The 13,743-nt window shown below is 42.8% G+C and overlaps 1 protein-coding gene across 1 annotated transcript; it reads left to right on the top strand.

Moving 5' to 3' along the window:
- The first annotated feature begins 1,832 nt into the window (after window positions 1-1,832).
- Window positions 1,833-12,918, top strand: LOC140718742 (gonadotropin-releasing hormone II receptor-like). The gene is made up of 4 exons (XM_073032841.1): window positions 1,833-1,927; window positions 4,116-4,636; window positions 8,525-8,726; window positions 12,096-12,918. Exons 2-4 carry the CDS (start codon window positions 4,130-4,132, stop codon window positions 12,509-12,511), a joined length of 1,125 nt encoding a protein of 374 aa, XP_072888942.1. The 5' UTR covers window positions 1,833-1,927; window positions 4,116-4,129; the 3' UTR covers window positions 12,512-12,918.
- Window positions 12,919-13,743: the final 825 nt, after the last annotated feature.

The following is a 13,743-nucleotide window of genomic DNA, read 5'->3' as shown; positions in this document are numbered from 1 at the left end:
CCAACTTGAGTGTTCAGCCAATGTGCAAAAGACTGCACAAGTACATAAAGAAATAATAATAATTTTAAAAACAAACAATAAATACTGAGAACATAAGGTGAAGAGTCCTTGAAAATAAGTCAATAGGTTGTGAGAACATTTCAGTAATGGGGCAAGTGAAGTTGAGTGAAGTTACACCCTTTGGTTCAAGGGCTGATGGTTGAGGCGTAATAACTGTTCCTGAACCTGGTGATGTGAGTCCTGAGGCTTCTGTACCTTCTTCTTGATGGCTGCAGCAAGAAGAGAGCCTGATTTAGGTGGTGGGGATCATTGATAATGGATGTCGCTTTCCTGCGCCAACATACTCTGTAGATATGCTCACAGTGGGGAATGGTAACAGTGGGGAAGGATTTACCCATGATGGATTGGGCTGTATCCACTACTTTTTGTAGGATTTTGTGTTTGAGGGCATTGGTGCTTCCATACAAGGCTATGATGTAGCCAGTCAATATACTCTCCACTTCATATCTATGGTAGTTTGTCAAAGTTTTAAATGTCATGCCGAATCTTCACGAGCTCCTAAGTAAGTAGAGGTATTGTGTGCTTTCTTTGTGAATGTAATTACGTGCAGGACCGGTCACCAAAATGATAGCATTTAAGAATTTAAAGTTACTGACCCTCTCCACCTCTGATCCTCCAATGAGAACTGGCTCACGGACCTGAGATCTCCTCCTCCTGATGTCAATAATCAGTTCCTTAGTTTTGCCGACATTGAGTAAGAATTTGTTATTGTGAGACCACTCAGCCAGATTTTCAGTCTCCCTCCTATTCATCACTACCTTAGATTCATCCCACAACAGTGATGTCAACAGCAAACTTGAATATGGCATTGGAGCTGTGCTTAGCCACACAGTCATAAGTGTAAAGCAAGCAGAGCAGGAGACTAAGAACACAGCCTAGTGGTCGACCTGTGCTGATGGAGATTATGGAGGAGATGTTGTTACCAGTCCAAACTGACCAGGGTCTGCAAGTGAGGAGATCGAAGATCCAATTGCAAAAGGAGGTACTGAAGCCAAGGTCTTGAAGCTTATTGATTAGTTTTGAGGGGACAATGGTATTAAGTGCTGAGCTATAGTTGATAAGGAGCATCCTGATGTATGTATCTTTGTGGTCCAGATGTTCCAAGGTTGCGTGAAGACCCAATAATTTGGCGTCTGCTGAAGTCTTATTGTGCTGTTACGCAAATTGGAGTGGATCCAAGTCGCTCTCAGTCAGGAGTTGATATGTTCCACCAACAACCTCTCAAAACAGTCCATCACTGTGGACGTAAGTGCTACCGGGTGATAGTCATTGAGGCAGGTTACCATGTTCTTTTCTAAGTGGCCTTTCCCTTATTTTAAGATTGGATGCCCAGCTCTCAATTCCTCAGCATGTCAAGTTCTGTAAGAATTTTGTAAATTTTGATGAAAACTCTTTTCATTCCTCTAAACTTCAGAAATCCGGTCTACTCAGCTCCTCCTCATACAACACACTTGCCGTACCAGGGACCAATTTAATGCTTATTAGCTGCTCTCCTTTTATGCCTTTCTTTTAAGTAAGGAGAAAAAATGCAGCTCCTGAAATATATAAAGTTATACTGCTGTTTTTGTCCATAAATTTCACCTGGTTTTTCATGTGTTAATCTATCCTTGGCAAAACTAATACATGGAAGTGGGAGGAGCTGTAGACCAAGACAGCAGCCACAGAAAAATTTTTGACTGCTCTCCTGAATTGATAAAAATAACTTTCCTTAGTATCCCTTGCCTCCACTATGTGCTGGTTGGATCACACATCAGCTCTGCATTCTGAGTCATGGCTTCCAAAGACTATAAAGCCGTATTTGGGATGTGAAAAGAGTGCAAAGTTTAGGTTCCTGGAATCTATCAAAAAAAGGCTTGCTCTGCTGATTGTAAGCTGTTCTATTTAACCTTGCAATTTGTATTGTGATTTAATTGTACTTTTGATTAGTTAATAGGATAGTTATGCATAGCCATAATATGTATTAATTATCCACTGTAATGATCTCTTAAAATAATCTATTCACCAATACAATTGTCAGTAATGTAACAAGCTCTGTAATATCCTAATAACGTGACAATTGAAGTGCATCTATTTTGATCATTCTATTGTGGTAACTAATTGGTATTTAATTCTTTAACATTTCACTGTATCAATTATCTCATAATTCAATTACAATTTCCACTAATTGAATCGTCATTTAAATTGCGTTCAGTTTAATAATATCTATAATTAATGCTGAAACTAAACATCATACTAATCTAACAGAGGCACCTGACTTTATTTTTTTCCCAGTGGTAAGATAATGCATCAGAAAGAAAATGCTGCAATGCTTGCCTTAATAACATGGTTGAATTATATATATATGTATATCTCAATCAGCTTTCTCAGTTAATCATGTGTGGGTTATTATTAAGTGCTGAAGATACTAGCAGGAGTGAAATCTGTAAGAAAGGGTTGCAAGTACAATTATTTTAACTCAAGTTAACTGCCTTCAATGATTTCCTATTTGCTGTTGGATGCTTTTTGTATAGAATTGGTAGCATGCTGTCTTTCAGTTGTGCATTTCTATTCTTCATCAGAGCAAATGGCCATTGAATATTGGTGCCAAAACCAATTGATAATTATAAGCATTTTTCAACAGAAGGGGAATTAAACATCTTGCATGCTTTTAGCTTTGAACTACTATACCAATTGTTTAATTATGGATCCTACAGCTACGGCTCCACGAGTATTTATAAAAAGAAAACCAATAGTACTCCTACTGCAGCTCAAATCTACAAAATAATTGCAAGAGAGAGAACGCAAGGCGCTCGCAGAACTAGAACTAATTTTCATTGTCGTTTTCCGACACATTAATATTTCAACTTTTAATGTAACAATTCCGAAGCTCTCGCTGGCCTTTCAAATGCAATACTCAAAAGCTGGTGAAGAGCAGATAGATAAGGATACCATAATGCAATTGTCTACAGTGAGATTTTCAGCATCTCACTAAGATACTCTGACTAAAAGTGGCGTTAAGAAAAAATGCTGACCAAGTAGTTCAATGTCAAGCTTTTATTCATTATTAATGCTGAGAATGTATTACAACAGTTCATCATCTAAAGATTACAGTGCTTATATACTGTATATGAGATTACAAATTTTCAGATACAGGGTCCTTATTGATGGTTTAGCCTTTTACTTAATTTGCTTCAATGAATGACAGTCGTTAAAAAGAAACAAAACATGATATTAGTAAAACACAACGAACATCAGAAAGATTTAACAAGTGATATAAAAGCTTTTAAGAACAGCAATCTTGTGCGATCTGAAAGGAAAATGGTTAATTGGACATGTTATAATGGAAAGCCAGCAACCGGGGGAGTGATTTTTGATGCTTCAGCCCAAGAAAGGGTGCATTGTAAGTATTTTCTAAAATTCTAAGCAATGATATTCTACTGTATAGATAATTTACTCTTAAGATTTTCATAAACAAAAGGTACTCACTTGTACAATGTTGATATTAATAAATAACTACTTTTTCAGTTAACATAGACAAAATGCTGGAGGAACTCAGCAGGTCAGTATGGTTTGGGTGGAAACCTTTCATCAGGACCTGATCCGGTTCTGATGAAGGGTCTCAGCCTGAAATGTTGACTGTTTATTCATTTCCATGGATGCTGCCTGACCTGCTGAGTTCCTTCAGTATGTTGCATGTGTTACTCTGGATTTCCAGCATCTGAAGAACCTCTTGTGTTTCTTTTATTTAGAACCTTTTACATTAGGAGAACACAATAGGTATAAGACCAGAATTCTTAACATGCATTCACGTTACTAAATTGAACTCAGCATCACTGAAACTAGATATCAATGATGTCAGTAGATGGAAAACATAAAGCAAGTCCGCATGTGTGTAGGTAGAGAAACAGTTAACCTTTCAGTGTAACACAAGCTGTTTTTAAAATTAAGTAATATTTCCTATTTAGTTGGCCTCCGTGACAAGTCTTTAGTAGAAATCCAGTTATGTGCCTTTAACAAATGGCTCACTTCCAGGAGCATCAAAGATTACATTTCTCTGATATTTCTCTGTTCCACAGACGGGGGGGATTCGATGGCATTCGCTAATCAATCAGACCGAATTCATATTTTAGAGTTCAGATGCTCCAACGCAAGTCCAGCTCCTCCCGAAGTGTGGATCGTGCCAGCATTCACGGTGGCCGCTAGGGTTCGAGTGATTGTCACCTTCTGCTTCTTCGCCGTGTCCATGTTCAGCAACACGGCCATCCTGCTCAGCATCTTGAGGAGAAAGAGGAAATCCCACATCAGGATTCTGATCCTGAGCCTCGCTGCTGCAGACCTAATGGTGACTGTCTTAGTGATGCCTTTGGATGCCGTCTGGAATATAACCGTCCAGTGGTACGCAGGGAACGTGGCGTGCAAAGCCCTAAATTTCCTGAAGTTATTCGCCATGTACGCATCCGCTCTCGTCCTGGTAGTGATCAGTATGGATCGCCATTCGGCCATCTTGAACCCGTTCAGATTTCTCAGTGCCAGTCACCGGAACAAGTTAATGCTCTCCGTGGCCTGGATTGCAAGTGCACTATTGGCATCTCCTCAGGTGCGTCCTCCAGAAGATGGCCCAAACATGCTTTGAGCCCTTTACAGTCTGTATACACAGCAACTTTTACCATTCACACCCTGCAATAGCACAGACTCTAGCTACTGTACAGTCCCTTCCTGTTATTACTTATAACATGTTCTACAGAATTACTCCCTCTCCACAGGGACACATCACATACAATGGCATCGCCCACTCTTACAACCCTGGTAGCACTCACGGAAGCTCTCTAGTCACTCCATCCATTCCAACAGCACACCATCCATCCTCAATGTTTTGGAGTCATACAGCATGGAAGTCAAGTCAAGTCGCTTTTTATTGTCATTTTGACCATAAACTGCTGTACAATACACAATAAAAATGAGACAACGTTCCTCAAGGACCATGGTACTACATGAAATAACACAAAACTACACTAGACTATGTGAGACAACTTAAGGCTACACTAGACTACGTAAAACAACACAAAAACTACACTAGACTACAGACCTACGCAGGACTACATAAAGTGCACAGAACAGTGCAGGGCAGTACAATAATTAATTAATAAATAAATAATAAACAAGACAATAGGCACAGTAGAGGACAAATTTCAATATAATAATAAATGATGTCGATGTCAGTCTAGACTCTGGGTATTGAGGAGTTTGATGGCTTGGGGGAAGAAACTGTTGCACAGTATGGTTGTGAGAGCCCGAATGCTTTGGAGCCTTTTGCCAGATGGCAGGAGGGAGAAGGGTTTGTATGAGGAGTGCATGGGGTCCTTCACAATGCTGTTAGCTTTGCAGGTGCAGCGTGTGGTGTAAATGTCTGTAATGGCGGGAAGAGAGACCCCGATGATCTTCTCAGCTGACCTCACTATCCGCTGCAGGGTCTTGCGATCCGAGACGGTGCAATTCCTGAACCAGGCAGTGATGCAGCTGCTCAGGATGCTCTCGATACATCCTCTGTAGAATGTGGTGAGGATGGGGGGTGGGAATGGACTTTCCTCAGCCTTCGCAGAAAGTAGAGATGCTGCTGGGCTTTCTTGGCGATGGAACTGGTGTTGAGGGACCAGGTGAGATTCTCCGCCAGGTAAACACCAAGAAATTTGGTCCTCTTAATGATCTCAATGGAGGAGCCATCAATGTTCAGCTGAGAGTGGTTGATCCATGCTCTCCTGAAGTCAACAACCATCTCGTTTATTTTGTTCACATTCAGAGACAGGTTGTTGGCTCTGCACCAGTCCGTTAGCCGCTGCACCTCCCCTCTGTATGCTGACTCATCGTTCTTGCTGAGTCACGGTCGTGTCATCGGCCAACTTGATGATGTGGTTCGAGCTGCGTGTTGCAGAACAGTCATGGGTCAGCAGAGTGAACAGCAGTGGACTGAGCACACAGCCCTGGGGGACCTCGTGCTCAGTGTGATGGTGTTGAAGATGCTGCTCCCGATCCGGACTGACTGAGGTCTCCCAGTCAGGAAGTCTAGGATCCAGTTGCAGAGGGAGGTGTTCAGGCCCAGCAGTTCCAGCTTTGTACTGAAACTGCTCTTCAGTACATTGGGTCAGAATTCAGTTTATAATCACTGACATTTGTCATGAAATTTGTTGGTTCGTGGCAGCAGAAAAGTGCAATGCATAAGGAATTACTCAAAGCTACGACAAAAAAATTATTTTTTATAAGTGCAAGAAAAGAGCAAAATAGTAAGATAGTGTTCGTCACCGTTCAGAAATCTGGTGGCGGGAGGGAAGAAGGTGTTCCTGAAACATTTAGTGTGTGTCTTCAAGCCTCTGTACTTCCTCCCTGATGGTAGTAATGAGAAGAGGGCATGTCCTGAATAGTGAGACATCTTAATAATGGACGCAGCCTTCTTGAGCCACTGCTCTTTGAAGATGTCTTTGATGGTGGCTGGGTTAGAGCCAATAATGCTGTCCATGCCACTCATAATTCCCATCTAAGCTAGTACTAATTGGACACATTTGGCTCATGTGCCTCTGAACTTTTCTTATCTATGTACCTGTCTAAGCACCTTTTAAATATCCCTTCTTAAATGTCCCTTTTTAAAAGTATCTTTTTAACGTACCTCAATCCATGTACCTGGCTCTGTAGTTTTTAAGTGTTAATGAATCTATCTCAAACACTTCCTCTGGCAGATCATTCCACATATAGAATACCCTCTGTTGGGGGAAATGTTGCCCTTAAGATTCCTATTAAATGACTCCCCTCTCACCTTAAACCTATGCCCTCTAGTTCCTGATTCCCTAACCCTGGAAAAAAGTGTGCACATTAACCCTAATACGCACACCTGGTTTTACACACCGCAATAAGATCATTCCCACATTCTTCTATGTTCCAGTAAGTAAAATCCCAACTTGCTCAATCTTTCTCCATAACTCAGTCACTCAATCCCCGTATCATCCTTGTAAATCTCATCAGCAGTCCTTCAGAATCAGCTTTAATATCATAATCATTGGTATATGTCGCAAAATGTGTCGCTTTGCGCCGGCAGTACAGCGCAACGTAATTTTAAAAATTAATCATCATTAAAAATTAATTAGTAATGATTAATTTTCAAACAATAAATTACATTAAGAAATATATATACACAGTACTGTGCAAAAGTCTTAGACACATACATAAATAACTAGGGAGCCTAAGACTTTTACAGAGTACTGTATTTGTCAACATGGAGTCGAAGGCAACGTTTCGAATCTGGTGGGAGCAAATGATGTTGGGACTGGTGAGGGTGGAGTGCCGCAGGAGGGGTGTGGGACAGCTGGTAGAGAAGGAGAGCCAGAGACAGGGGTTAGCACAGGTGCAGCCACATCCAGCACTGAGACACCAGGCGAGTTCATTTGATTCCAAACAATTGGTTTATTGTTCACTGCAGAATGTCTCTCTGCTGTTTCCTGCTTCCTCCCCTCTCTCTTCCCCTTTTCCCAACAATAATTCCCCTCTTCCTGCCCCCTTCCCACTCTCAGTCCACAACAGAGACCCATATCAGAATCAGGTTTATCATCAATCATATATTTCAAGAAATTTGAGCAGTGCAACATGAAATTACTACAGTACTGTGCAAAAGTCTTAGGCACCCCAGCTGTATAATAATGGTGTGGCTTCCTATAAATCAATGAGACCGTACGTAGACTGGGAGACCACTTCACCAGCACCTCCACTCCATCGCATGGTGCCCACTCATTTCAATTCTCCTTCCCATTCCGACATGTCAGTCCATGGCCTCCTTTATGTTGCAGTGAGGCCACACTCGGGTTGGAGGAGCAACGCCTTATATTCTGTCGAGGTAACCTCCAGCCATATGGCACGAACATCGGTTTCTCGAACCACCAGTAATTGCCCCCCTCCCCCTTCATTCCCATTCCCATTACCCTCTCTCACCTCATTTCCTTACCTGCCCATCACCTCCTCTGGAGCTCCTCCGCCTTCCCTTTCTTCCATGGTCTTCCACCACCTCTTATCAGATTCCCCTTCTCCGGCCCTTTATCTCTATTACCTATCAGTTTCCCAGCTCTTTACTTCACCCCTCCTCCTCTCCCGTACTTCTTTCTTCTCTCCTGCTCTAACTTCTACATCTCTATTCCAGAAACGTCAACTGTTTACTCTTTTCATAGATGCTGTCCAGCCTGCTGAGCTCCTCCAGCATTTTGTGTACGTTCCGGATATATGTGCCTAAGACTTTTACACAGTACTGTATATAAGAGAGAACAAAAAAAAGCTCTTTCCAGCTTAATGACACCTTTCCTAATAGCAAGATGGCCAAAGCTGAACACAGTGTTGCAAATGCAGCCTCACCAACATCACTCACTACAGCACCCGACCATTCTACACAGGTAATGCACTGACGATGGGATGAGCACCTACAGACAGTAACGTGCTCTCTTTTTCTCTCCAGCTCTTCATTTTCCAGGTGAGGCATGTCCACGGCGTGAACTTTACCCAGTGCGTGACCTACGGGAGCTTCACTGAGCACTGGCATGAAACCTTCTATAACATGTTCACTTTCATCACCCTGTACATCACACCCCTCACCGTCATGATCATCTGCTACACCCGAATTCTGTGGGAGATAAGCAAGCAGACGAAGAGGAACAGAGGTGAGGATTGATTACTTGTTGTACCACTGTACACTGTTCGGTATCCTGAACTCCGCAGCTTTACTTTTCAAAGGAACAGTACTAAGGATAGACGTGTTTACGCAGTGAGTTAATAATTTATCTGAAGTCCTAATTTCCTCATAGGATAGATGGCAAGCAATAACCCCTTGTAGTTCTCCATTCTCTGCAGGGTATATTGCATATGAAATGACAACTTAATATGTCATTGGATGTGGGGCTGGACTGTTCCGTAGGTGAGCTGCAGAGTACCATAGTGGCACTGCATGGTATCAACGGAGGGGCTGCCCAGTACCGTGAGGCAGTGGGGGCTGCATGGTAGCAAAGCAGTTAGCACAACATCTTACAGCAGCCAGCTGCGAGATCAAAGTTCACTTCCCACCGCTGTCTGTAAGGAGTACGTACGTTCGCCCTGTGACCGCGTAGGTTTCTTCCAGCTGCTCCAGGTTCTTCCCATGTTCCAAAGATGTACAGATTGCGTTAATGAGTTGTGGCACTAGAAAGCATGGTGACACTTGTGGGCTGCCCAACACAACCCTCACTGATTTGATTTGACGCAAACAACACAATTCGCTGTACACTTGCTCATACGTGTAACAAATAAAGTTAATCTTTAAATCTATGAGTTCATCATAAATTCTGTTCGGAGAATAGATGATCTTGCATCCAAATGAGCTGGCGTTAGAGTCAGTCAAAGAGTCCTGAAGTGACACAGCACAGAATCAGACCTTTCATGTAATAGGCACCCATTTACCCTCCTCCTGCACTGGTCTCAAATTATTTATTCCATATTCCCATCGACTCCCTGCAGATTCTATTCTTGTCTAACACTGTGATTTATAGTGTCCAATAACTACCAACTCACTTGTCTGCGGGGTTGGGAGGAGGTTAAAGCATCTGGTTACACAGTCAGGCAGAAAGACTTGCAAACTCCACAAAGACAGAACCAGAAGTCAAGACTGAGCGCGGGCCACAGAGCTGTGACGCAGCAGCTCGACGCAATCTGCAACACTACGATCCCCTTGATGTTGCACAACGTGAAGTTGTAAACCTGTTTAAAATACCTCAAGAGAACTGAGAGGTCAGAGACCAGAGGTTTGGTCTTTGGAAAAGGTAGGTGCTACGGGACTCCAGTGGAAAACCTTGCACCCTTTTGTGAAAGAACCATCTAAGACCAAAGCAGTGGAGTCAGTGAGGAGAAGTAACCTTTAACAAGGAATTATAAAGCCATCTACCCAGATTGGACTAGTTTGTCAGAGGCAGTAATTGCTCGCTATAAATAACAAAATCTTAGAATTCTAGGTACAGTATAGAGTGAATTGAATTTTTATTGCTTCAGCATCAACAGTGTATGCAGCATACACTTAGTGGTCACTTTATTAGGTACTTCCTTTACCTAATAAGGTGGCCACTGGGTGTATGAGTGTGTCCTCCTGCTGCTGTACCCTATCCACTTCAAGGTTCAGTATGTTGTCCATTCAGAGATGCTCTTCTGCACAGCACTGTTGCAACGTGTGCTTATTTAAGTTACCTGTTAGCTTGAACCAGTCTGGCCGTTCTCCTCTGACCTCTCTCATTAACAAGGTTTTTTTCACCCAGGGAACGGACGCTCATTGAATGTTTTCTGATCTTCACACTGTTGTGCCTGAAAATCCCAGGAGATCAGCAGTTTCTGAGATACTCAAACCACCCTGTCTGGCACCAACAATCATTCCATGGTCAAAGTCACTTAGATCACATTTCTTCCCCATTCTGGTGTTCGGTCTGAACATGAACTGAACCTCTTGACCACATCTGCATTCTTTTTTTTTGCATTGAGTTGCTGCCACATGATTGGCTGATTAGATATTTGCATTAGTTTTATTTTTATTAAGAGATACGGTGCAGAACAGGCCTTTTTGACTCTACAAGGCGCACCACCTAGCACCCCACCAATTTTGCAATTAGCCTAATCACAAGGCAATCTACAATGACCAATTAAACTACCAACCGGTACGTCTTTAGACTGTGGGAGGAAACCAGAACACCCGAAGGAAACCCATGAGTTCATAGGGAGGACATACAAACTCCTTATAAAGCATGCTGGAACTAATCTCCAAGCTCTGAAGCCCCAAGGTGTAATAGTGTTGCACTATTAATAAAGGTAGAGCAGTGGATATAGACTATATGGACTTCAGTGAGGCATTTGATAAGGTTCCCCATGCAAGTCTCATTCAGAAAGAAGGCACGGGATCCAAGGAGACCTTGCTTTATGGATCCAGAATTGTCTTGCCCAAGAAGGCAAAGGGTGGTTGTGGGTGGTGGTATTCTGCATGGAGGTCAGTGGCGTTCCACGGGGATCTGACCTGGATGAGGAAGTAGAAGAGTGGGTTAAAAAGTTTGCTGATGACACAAAAGTTGGGGGTGTTGTGGATAGTCTGGAGGGTTGTCAGAGGTTAGAGCAGGACATTGATAGGATGCAGAACTGGGCTGAGAAGTCTGAAGTGGTTCATTTTGGTGGATCAAATTTGAAGACAGAATATAATATTAATGGTAATAATAAAATAGCACTAATCGGCAGTATGGAGGATCAGAGAGATCTTGAGTTCCGCGTCCATAGGATACTCAAAGCTGCTATGCAGGTTGACAGTGTTGTTGAGAAGGTGTATGGTGTGTTGGCCTTTATCAACCATGGGATTGAGTTCAAGAGCTGTGAGATAATATTACAGCTATATAAGACCTTGGTCAGAACCCACTTGGAGTCTTGTGTTCAGTTCTGGTCACACTATAGGAAGGATATGGATACTATAGAGGAGATTTACGAGGATGTTGCCTGGATTGGAGAGTGTGCCTTATGAGAATTGGTTGAGTGAACTTGGCCTTTTCTCCTTGGAGCGACAGAGGATGAGAGGTGACCTGATAGAGGTGTATAAAATGATGAGAGGCATTGATCATGTGGATAGCCAGAGGCTTTTTCCCAGGGCTGAAATGGCTAACACCAGGGAGCATAGTTTTAAGGTGCTTGGACGTAGGTACGGGGGGGATGTCAAAAGTAAGTTTTTCACACAGAGTGGTGGGTGCGAGAAATGCACTGCTGGCAATAGTGGTGAAGGTGGATACGATAGGGTCTTTTAAGAGACTCTTAGATAGGTGCATGGAGAAAAATAAGAGGGCTATGCAATGGGGAAATTCTAGGCAGATTCTAGAGTAGGTTGCATGGTCAGCACAACGTTATGGGTCGAAGGGCCTGCAATGTGCTGTAGATTTCTATGTAACATGTTCTGTGTTTTTATTGCTATGCTATTCTGGCATACAGGTGTACCAAACAAAGTGGCAACTGAGTGTATATTGACAGTAAGATTTATCTTGCAGCATCAATACCAACGGTGCAAAATGACAACATGTTAAAGGCACGAATGAAAACCCTTAAAATGACCATTGTCATAGTTGTATCTTTCATCGTCTGCTGGACTCCATATTACCTCCTTGGACTGTGGTACTGGTTCAAGCCAGACATATTGAAGAGGGTGCCAGAGTACGTCAATCATTTATTGTTTTTGTTTGGCCTGCTGCATACCTGCTCAGACCCAATAATATATGGGTTCTACACACCTTCCTTCAGGAAGGACATGGTGTCCTGTTGGAGATGGATACGAAGAGGGTTTTCCAGGCACAAAGCAAGACCCATTGGAAAGCCATACACTGTCCAGGCTTCACCGGTTGGTACAAATGATAAGGTCCTTGATCACATTAAGATGGACCCCGTTGTCCCTCATTCTGCCTCTTGAATAAAGTTCTCTAGAAAATAAAACTTCTCTTCTTACGGAGTTGCATCATTGGCTGGGATCAAGCCCCTCCCGCAGATTTGCACACATCACTGGGGTGAGCAGTTCCATGGACATTGTTTGATCAAATATTAAACGAAGGTTCCTCTGTCTAAAATCATTTGCTCACATGAAGCTTCAGACCCTCAGCCCACCCAAGGGTGAATTCAAAGAAGAGCACAGACATTCCGCCGAGTTCCTAGCAACAGTCCTCCCCCAACCAACAATACAGTATCACAATCAGAATCACAATCAATGTCACTGGCATATGTCGTGAAATATGCTGTCTTGCACCAGCAGTACATTGTAACTCACAATAAAGAAAGCTATAGATTACAGTAAGAATATATATAATCAGCAGTGCAAAAAGAGAGCACAAGAAAGTAGACATATAGTGAGGTAGTGTATATGGGTCCATTGTCCATTCAGAAATCTACTGGGGAAGTTGTATCTAAAATGTTGACCATGTGGCTTCAGGCTCCTGTCCCTATTTCTTAATGGTAGGAATGAGAAGAGGATATGCCCTGGGTGCTGGGGTCTTAATGATGGATACAGCCTTTTTGAGACATCACCTTTTGGAGGATGTCCTTGATGCTGGGAAGCCAGTAATGGAGATTACAATTTTGTGCAGCTTCATCCGATCCTGTGCAGTGGCCCCTCCATACCAGATGGTGATGCAACCAATTAGAATGCTCTCCATGGTACACGGTCTTTAGTGACATACCCAGTCTCCTCAAGCTCCAAATGAAAAATAGCCACTATCATGCCTTCATGGTGACTGCATCAGTATGTTAGGCTCAGCATTGATCTTCAGAGATGTTGATGCTCAGGACCTTGAAACTGCTCACCCTTTCCACTGATGATACTTTGGTGTATGTTCTCCCACCTTACCCTTTCTGAAGTCCACAATCAATTCCTTGGTCTTACTGACATTGAGTGCAAGGCTGTTGCTGTTGTAACATGCCTCAACCAGCTGATCTATCTCACTCCTGCGCGCCTCCTCATCACCATCTGAAATTCTGCCAATAATAGTTGTGTCATCAGCAAATTATAAATGGTGCTTGAGCAGTGCTTAGCCACACAGTCGTGGGTGTAGAGAGAGTAGAGTGGGCTAAGTTTGCATCCTTGAGGTGCACCAGTGTTGATTGTCAGTGAGGAGGAGATGTTGTTTCCTATTTGCCCTGACTGTGATCTCC

This window comes from Hemitrygon akajei, chromosome 30, assembly GCF_048418815.1.
Source record: "Hemitrygon akajei chromosome 30, sHemAka1.3, whole genome shotgun sequence".
NCBI lineage: Eukaryota > Metazoa > Chordata > Chondrichthyes > Myliobatiformes > Dasyatidae > Hemitrygon > Hemitrygon akajei.
The sequence above is the reverse complement of the archived record's forward strand: the minus strand, read 5'-3'. Positions and strand labels throughout refer to the sequence as shown.

What these genes read in the sequence shown, in the direction of transcription:
- LOC140718742 (XM_073032841.1), top strand. Translation starts at nt 4,130, where the DNA reads ATGGCATTCGCTAATCAATCAGACCGAATTCATATTTTAGAGTTCAGA. An exon ending in CACTATTGGCATCTCCTCAG is followed by an intron (nt 4,637 to 8,524) that starts GTGCGTCCTCCA and finishes TTTTCTCTCCAG; the next exon opens with CTCTTCATTTTCCAGGTGAG. An exon ending in GCAGACGAAGAGGAACAGAG is followed by an intron (nt 8,727 to 12,095) that starts GTGAGGATTGAT and finishes TTTATCTTGCAG; the next exon opens with CATCAATACCAACGGTGCAA.